General features: G+C 38.7%; 1 gene segment (V, D, J or C); it reads right to left on the reverse strand.

Moving 5' to 3' along the window:
• Positions 1-3,813: 3,813 nt before the first annotated feature.
• On the reverse strand, positions 3,814-4,295 carry LOC120435565. The segment is given in 2 exon segments: positions 3,814-4,136; positions 4,244-4,295. Coding segments are annotated over 2 exon segments (375 nt in total).
• Between the last annotated feature and the right edge of the window lie 4,372 nt (positions 4,296-8,667).

The following is an 8,667-nucleotide window of genomic DNA, read 5'->3' on the forward strand; positions in this document are numbered from 1 at the left end:
CAGAAAATTCCTGGGTAGCTGTCTTGGACAGTCTGCACCATGTTATATGCCTGACTGTGTCATCAACAGCAAAACCTACCTACTTCAAAAATCTCTCATGAATACGTCTTTTGCACTGGAATAGAAACACCTCCCACAAAACCCAGTATCAATATGAAAATACATATTATGTTCTAAGTTGCACCAAAATCTGTGACCAATCAGATTCTGTGACCTGCCTTAGTATTCTTTCCTAACAATCTCAGACTATAGAAGTCCTATTTCTAGCACAAAAAAAAAAAAAATACATGCTAAGTCAAAATTATGAGATTGCCTTTCTGTTTCACAATTTCGATTTAGCATGGGGACTCTTGTACTGGCAGAAATGTTCAGGGTAAGGATTTCAATATAACACTGGCAAGGGCCTTGACTGGAGTGGTAGCACAAGATAATAAAGTTGGCCAATGCATTACCCCAGCAAATACCGTACTGCTTCAATATAAGTATAAATCATGCCCAATTTGAATAATAATTAAATTATAAATAAATTAGGACAGTCTTACCTCCTCAGAGAAAAAACAGCGCAGGTCATCTCTCCTGGACCTCAGATACCATAGGCTGACACTCCACGACCTCTCTCCGCCTGAGAGAAAATGTTTGCAATAATGAAACATTTCAATATAATGTAGAAAAAAAAACGAGAAAAAAAAGTTACGGATCGGACTCCACGATCCTTACTGCGCTGCACGATGCAAAGTCGGACCGTACAGATCGCGTCTACCCGTGGAATTGTACATAAAATCAATACTTAACTCCACCAACAAAAGGCTCTCAAAACAATACAATACTTTCCACAGCTTTGAAGGATGGGTCAGGTGTATCCTTCGTGGCCCACCCTATGCCAGAATTCATAGCTGCCCAGCCGATTCTAGTTTCAAACAATGGCGGCAGCCACTTAGTTTTAATATTACTCTTATTACTCTTTCTGGGTCACAAAGTAAACTTTTAAGGTATTTTCAGGCGAGAATGTAGCTGTGTAAATTTCAAATATCTGCTCAGTTTATTAAGACAACACATTTTTGCAAAAAAAAATGCTTCTACGTTTTGGAGACGTCTGTTACCACCAGCTTCGATAGCTAGCTGGGGATTCAAGGCTCGCTAGAGCAGCGAGAACAGCGAACTCCTGGCATATCATTTTCAACCCCCCAGCGGTCCTTCGCTAGCTTAAACATGATATATAAGTCCCTTAGATGACTTAAATATGTTATTGTTTGCTTTTTTTTTCAGTGCTTTACTCGTTCCACCCTCCTGGGTCCTCAGGAGGATGCAGCCTAGCGCTTGTAGAAAATCCTAATAACAGATGTCGTTAGCTTACCTGCTAGGGCAAATGGCGGCAGCTCCCGCACCTGTCCAAAAATGGTCAAATAATACACTCCAACTTCAGACCAGGTAAAATCTGTAATGGTCGAAAAATTGTAATTTTCATCCAATTTTGGCCACGTTTGTTCAAAGTTTCTTAGCAGGTTTTCAGTTCAGAACACATCGACAAACCACTATCACACAGTCTGCTCAGACTCGTTGGTCTAGTTCAAACTTATTCAGACCACGACGTGTGCCAGTCACCTACGGGTTTCCACCGGTTCCCAACTCGACTCAAAAATCTACTCAAAAGTTGATAATCTTTGTTATGCTCGCTAGAAAATCTTAGTTAGGACAACAATGGAAGAAATTTGTTGGGCAGACAAGCTATTTTAGGTTGTAAATGGAAAGTTTTATTTCTAAGTCAGTTTAATTTGAAAACTTTACTCAAATCAACAATTACTAGTTATCGTTTTTACAGTGCAGTCAGGACAACCACTCCGATTGTGGTAAAAATACCAGAACACCGAACATCGTATGTTAGCAGCCCAATAATAAAAACGAAAGTTGGGAGGTGCAAACCCACCCTCAGTTTTAGATTTCTTATTAAGCCTTGGGCGTTTACCCTGCCATAAGTAAGATGAAATGACAGAATCCAGCTCACTGAAAAAAGTGTTGGTAATGAAAATGGGTAAGGCCTGGAAAAGGTATAAAAATTTGGGTAGAATGGTCATTTTAATTGAATTGATACGTCCTAAATTTACATTATTTACAAATATACAATTTGATTAGATTAACCAATGAGCTCAAGGATTTAGATGAGAGATAAATATAAAGTGGACTAATTCATCTAATTGTATTTTAATGTGATTGATCTTTGACCTTTGAGTTTATGCATTTATTTTAAATAATGTCAAACCTGATGTCAGTGTTTGTGTTTTTATCTTTAGTACTGAAACCTTCTGTTGCCATGGTTCAGCAGTGATGCCTGTCTGTTGCCATAGTTACTGAGCTCAGAGTGGGAAATGAAAGATCAGCAGAGTTGAAACTTCTTCTACTGAAATCCACAGCTGGCAGTCCTTCTCTGAGCAGTGGTTCGAGCTGCAGCAGGTGAAGGTCATGCTCGTGTCTGACCAACAAGGTCGTCTCCTCAGACTGGAGTCTGTCCTGGATGATAATCGTAGCATCGATGCTAACTTCTAAAGTGTTTCTGTTTGAGTGCAGCTTGTTGAGTATTGCAGCATTGACAGCGATCAACTTGAAGGAAAATGATGACGGAGGAAAAAATATCTTTAACATTTTGGGAATATTATTCCACATTAACACCCAGCAAAACCTTTCCTCATGGATGCCATTTTTGTTGTGGTACAGTGTCTCTCTGTCAGGGGCGGGATTACAAGTATACGCGCCCTTACAGTGAAAACAGTGCCCTCTTGTGGTGACAACTAAAATACTGCCTCTCTGTTAGACAATAGTAACCATAATGCAGTTGAACACATTCTACAACATGAGTACACACAATGTATATTTTAGCACAGCTATTGGTCAGTTCTAGATGGTGAGGGTAAAGTCAGTCTCAAACTGATTCCCACTGAAATGATCAGAAACTCCAGACTGTTGGTTTGATACATGAAGAGATTCATAGTTTCTCTGGGTTTCTGAAGGTAATTACTATGTGTGTTTCCATATTGACCATATACATTGTGTAATAACTGTTGTTATAACATGTTGTGGAGTAAAAAGAAAGTTAAAAAAATAAAATAAAACTTCCAGTTTAACCCTGTCTGGTCCAAGTCATCACTGAAGACTAAAGCAAACCCTAACTGTTCATCTTGACTCTATCACTTTATCAGAATCTGTGATTTTTAGCAGTCAGTGAACAAAAAGAAAGAACACAAATGACAAACATCAAAATATAATCCTGAGACCACCAAAAGTAACACCTTCAACTCACATCTATAAACCATTTCCATAAAAGTTATGAATGGAATTGGTGGAAATGTTTAGCTTATCAGGAATAAGTCTGCAGTATTGTGGGAAAAACTCTGAACAACCTATCAACAGGCCTGATATCCCATACTTCAAGCTTATTCCCAACAGGACACTCCAGGGGACACAGTCAAATATCTGCAAGTCCACTGAACTGAACTGAACTGCTGGGCAAACTCTCCATTCACCCTCGAATGTTTTCAAAAGTGTAAAGAGCTGATCCTGTGATCCACAAACAGGACAACAGGACATATCTTAAAAGAAAGGAGAAATATGACTGATTCTAAGAAATTCTATTAATAAAGTGAAACTTACTAATAAAAAGATGTTAGTAGTTTAATTTAAATGCAGTGTGTGTGTGTGTGTGTGTGTGTGTGTGTGTGTGTCCTCAGTGAACTGTATCAGTCTCTGCAGTATCTTCCAGCTGCAGCAGTCAGTTCAGTTTCTGTTCAGTCTGACTGAGGGAGGTTTTTGTACGACTGTTTTTCACTGTGTGAACACATACTGACTGTTGATGTAGTGATAACTCTGACAGTAATAAACTGCTGCATCTTCAGCCTGGACTCCACTGATGGTCAGAGTGAAGTCAGAGTTTGATCCACTGCCTGTAAAACGAGCTGGAATCCCTGATGCTCGATAGCTAGCAGCATAAATGAGAAGTTTAGGAACTCCTCCATCTTTCTGTTGGTACCAGTGTAAATAGCTGGAGCCATAAACATTCTGACTGGTCCTACACTTGATGTTCACAGATCCTCCCACAGCAGAGCTCACTGCTCCAGGCTGAGTCACTGTGATCTGTCCTCTGGACTCTGAGGATACAGAGACAAAAACATAAAGCAGCTTCATGGTTTTGTGGGCTTCATTTCAGAGGGACAGATGTTGATAGAGGAGAGGAGTTTGATTCTCTGGACTTTACCTGTGAAGCAGCAGCAGAGGAGAGTCCAGATGAGGACGCAGATCAAAGTCATGTTTTTGATGAGGAGGATTTCTGTGGCTTCTGTTGTGATGAAGGACAGCTGTCAGTCATCCAGTGTTCAACTCTCAGGACTATAAACTCTCCCAGAGCACTGGAGCATGGTGCTGCTGATGCAAAGTGCCTCTCTATGGAAATGATCTGAATGTATGAGAGAGTCGATTGATCTGATGAACCATTTGTTATCAGTTTATCACAGTTATGTTTGGGAATATTTCAAGCTTTTTTCTTTTCTTTCTTTTTTTTTGGTTTCATTTTTTTGGTAGGGGGTATCTTAACCCAAATAATCACCTTTCTACCATAAGAAAGAACTTGGAAGAAGCAGCTGCAATTATAAATGTAATTAAATTAAATTTAAAATGTGCTTTTATATTCTTTGGACAACTACAGGGAGACTTCACTTCCATGTCATAAATACTGTGTTTTTCCAGTTTGTGTTGTATCGAGTATTATGCTAACCCACAGTGAGGCAGTTTATTTTATTTAAGACATGACAGTAAAGCTTAGGAAAAATCATTGTGTGATTCTCATTATAACTTTAACACTTATTGCTTTAACAGCAGGATGGTCTAGGGTTCATCCAGGCTGGGGACTTTCTTTGTGGAGGTTGCAGGTTCCTCCGGTGTTTCTGTGGCCTTTCTCCGGCTTCCTTCCACATCCAAAGACATGCAGATAGTGTGGTTAGGTTAACTGGTGACTCTAATTTGATCAAACGTGTAAATGTGAGTATGAATGGTTGTCCATCTCGTTATCTTTCCTGGGTGTATCCTGTCTCTTTTCCCAATCAGGGCTGAGAGAGGCTCCTGTGTCCTCTTCACTTAGTCCTGAAGCTGCATGGACCCACATGCTCCTGGTCCTAAATAATTCTGATATTTTAATGGAACAGAGCAGAACTTAACTAAACTTGGTGCAACAGGGAGAATGTCAGGATAAGACACATTACTTGACTCATGAAGTCAACTTTTGCATGAACTGAAACTTGAGAAAACTGATAATTAAAAGTCAAAGGCATTTTGAAGCAGCTCAAACTATAAACATTAATGTGATTCAGAGCACTGATAGAAATCTCTATATCATAATTGTGTCATAATCCATCAGTATTTCAAAGTGTATGCTCTCCTGCTCCCTTTAGGTCACTGCAATCTGTGGCACACCCGAAATGTGTGACCACTTTTGTGTTAATCATCTAATTTAATTTATTTAATTTGTTTATTTGTTATTTTCTGTGACTATGAATATTCAAAATGACTTTGGTAACATGACCAATTTATGCATTATTTTGTCACATGGACTGTACAGAAGGACAGAAAACTAGAGCAACACCTCAGGTGGAACTATTATTTCAAGGCAGGTGCACCCCAGTTGCTTTAGGGGGATGGACTTCCGCCCACTATTCAGATACAATCTGAGAGGCAAACCGAGTGCACTGTGTCTTCATTGCTCCTGAACTTTACCTGTATTTGCAGGTTACTACTTGGTAAAAAAAATACTACCACTGTCTGTTACATAGCAATGTTTCATCTCCATGCTAAGTTGTAAAGAAGTATAAAAGTATCTGTAACACTTACGAGCAGCCACGCGTGGACCCGCATCAGTGTGAGACAGCGGGGTCAGGCTGCGCGGGCCGCTAGCAGAAACGTCACGGTAATGTTTTTGTATTGTGGGTCGTAGCGCCCAGAGCATTGTCTTGCAGGAAGGTCATGCATATAGATTTATTTTATTTTCATTATGGAGGTTGACACTCCCGCACACTTTACAATTTTATATAAAGTTTTTGATCCAAGGATGTTTTATTGCTTAAGTATTATTGAAGTTTGAAAAGTATAAAGCTGTTTAATATGTGAGTGTTAATGACATGTGAAGTAGAAGGAAGTTGCCCATGTTATGCAAAAGTGAGTTTCATCTTCAGTGTGCTGTAAATGATGTGTGTTTATTTTTACTCAATTTCAGTATTCAGAACCGGTACAGTTGTCCACTTTAATTTCAACCAGATAAGAGTGTGGTTTGCTTTAAATACAGTTGTATATTGCTGTAAATTCACTGTAGATTACAGTGGCTTTCAATTGCTTAAGCAAGAACATGTGTGTATTTTTGTTTTGCTTTCACTGAGCGATCACATTAAGCACATGTAAAATAGTGGAAAGTGTAGAGTGTGAATGCATTTATTTTTCTGCTTGTGACTTTGGAAAATGGACAGATATGGACACTGGGACTGAAAGAGTCATGCACACATGGATATTGTTAATGTTGTTCATGTTTATTGAAACTTGAATAAGAGATGCAATCTGAGAGGCAAACCGAGTGCACTGTCTTCATTGCTCCTGAACTTTACCTGTATTTGCAGGGATTTCTTCTTTGTTATTGTGGCACCATTCCTGGGGCCCGTAACAAATCCACTTTTTCAAAAAACTCATTAGTTGCTGGGTGTTTTCAAATTAAAAGCCTTCTAGCATCTCACTGGTCAGAAACACTTTATTTCTAGAGGTTTTACTTGTGAAACAGTTGTAGGAACTAAAAAATATTCAGTTCAGTCCAATTCAATCTTATTTATGTAACATCAACTCACAACAGTCAGTACTTTAAAGTTAATTAAATTTTTTTTTTTTTTTTTACATGAATACAGAACAATGCCAAAAATCAGAGAGCCCCCTATGACCAAGTATTTTTCAGGATGATTTTTGATGATGATACTAATAGCATGAGAAGTGAAATCATTTAAAATTCAAAATATTTCCTGCATTTCCAACGTCAGCTGTAAAAGTAATTCTGTGAATATGTTCATCCTTATCAATCATAACTATTCAAACACAGTAAAGTCCTCAGTTTTAAATCACTACATTATTTTTCACAAGCAATGGTGATTGCAGAGTTCACACTAAATATTTGAACATATTATTCTAAATGAAGAATGAAAGCCTCAATGTGCTCATTCTAGTGACATTTTTTATGACTTGTTATTTATTCCATTCCTAAATGTGACACTGCAGATACTAAAGGTATGGATGGAAGTTTTTATGCTAATTTATTCTTAAAGCAGAAATATTTCAGCAATATAATTTTGTTTGTGTGTGTGTGTGTGTGTGTGTGTGTCCTCAGTGAACTGTATCAGTCTCTGCAGTATCTTCCAGCTGCAGCAGTCAGTTCAGTTTCTGTTCAGTCTGACTGAGGGAGGTTTTTGTACGACTGTTTTTCACTGTGTGAACACCCGTTGACTGTTGATCATGTGAGTACCCAGACAGTAATAAACTGCTGCATCTTCAGCCTGGACTCCACTGATGGTCAGAGTGAAGTCAGAGTTTGATCCACTGCCTGTAAAACGATCTGGAATCCCTGATGCTCGAGTGCTAGCATACTTAATGAGTAGTTTAGGAACTCCTCCATCTTTCTGTTGGTACCAGGCTAAATAGTTTCCATCATTTACCCTCTGACTGGTCCTACACTTGATGCTCACAGATCCTCCCACAGCAGAGCTCACTGCTCCAGGCTGAGTCACTGTGATCTGTCCTCTGGACTCTGAGGATACAGAGACAAAAACATAAAGCAGCTTCATGGTTTTGTGGGCTTCATTTCAGAGGGACAGATGTTGATAGAGGAGAGGAGTTAGGAGGGATATTAGACCCCTTCTGTCAAAAATATTCATGAGCTTTTTGAGTGTTAGGTTCTATGAATTATTCATGAGCTCAGGAAGTAATTAAATTATGATAATAATTAAATTATGATATTCATAAAAATATGATATTCATAATAATTATGATTTTCATAAAATTATGATATTCATCCAAAATATGCTAGTTCATTGCTTTTCTTCCCCCAAAAATAAGAACTAATTGCTTATTTTAGAAAAGTTTTTATATCAAATAGCACTCTTTTATTTTTTAATCCAATAAAAACTTTTTCCTTTTTTTTTCCTAAAGAAACGCCATCTGGTGGTGGGTCAGCGCATGACAGCGCATGAGTGCGCAGTGCGCGCCTGTGTGTCTAAGGCGCTGCGTGCGCGCGCCTGACTCGGGACCGGGCTGTGTCTCTGGGACCGTGTTTATGGGTGAAAATGTGTTAAACCAGTATAAATGTGCTTAGTTGAACTTGTGCTTTTGTAACGTTCAGTATGGCCAGACATACAGGGTGCATGCCTTGTGGGAAAAGTTTATTTCAATTTATATGCATTTGTTTAATCCAAACAAAGAAATTTAAAATCAAACTCAGAGTCATAAAAAACACTCGCGATCTCCATGGTCCCACCCGATCCTTAGGCAAATAAGCAGGGACAAACTCCTCAAAAACCCTCCGTTTTTCTCCAAAACCCCTAGAAATAACTCTAGGAACCCCGATATACCGAAACCTTATACTCGATAACAGGGCAAATCCTG

This window comes from Oreochromis aureus, linkage group 22, assembly GCF_013358895.1.
Source record: "Oreochromis aureus strain Israel breed Guangdong linkage group 22, ZZ_aureus, whole genome shotgun sequence".
Lineage (NCBI taxonomy): Eukaryota > Metazoa > Chordata > Actinopteri > Cichliformes > Cichlidae > Oreochromis > Oreochromis aureus.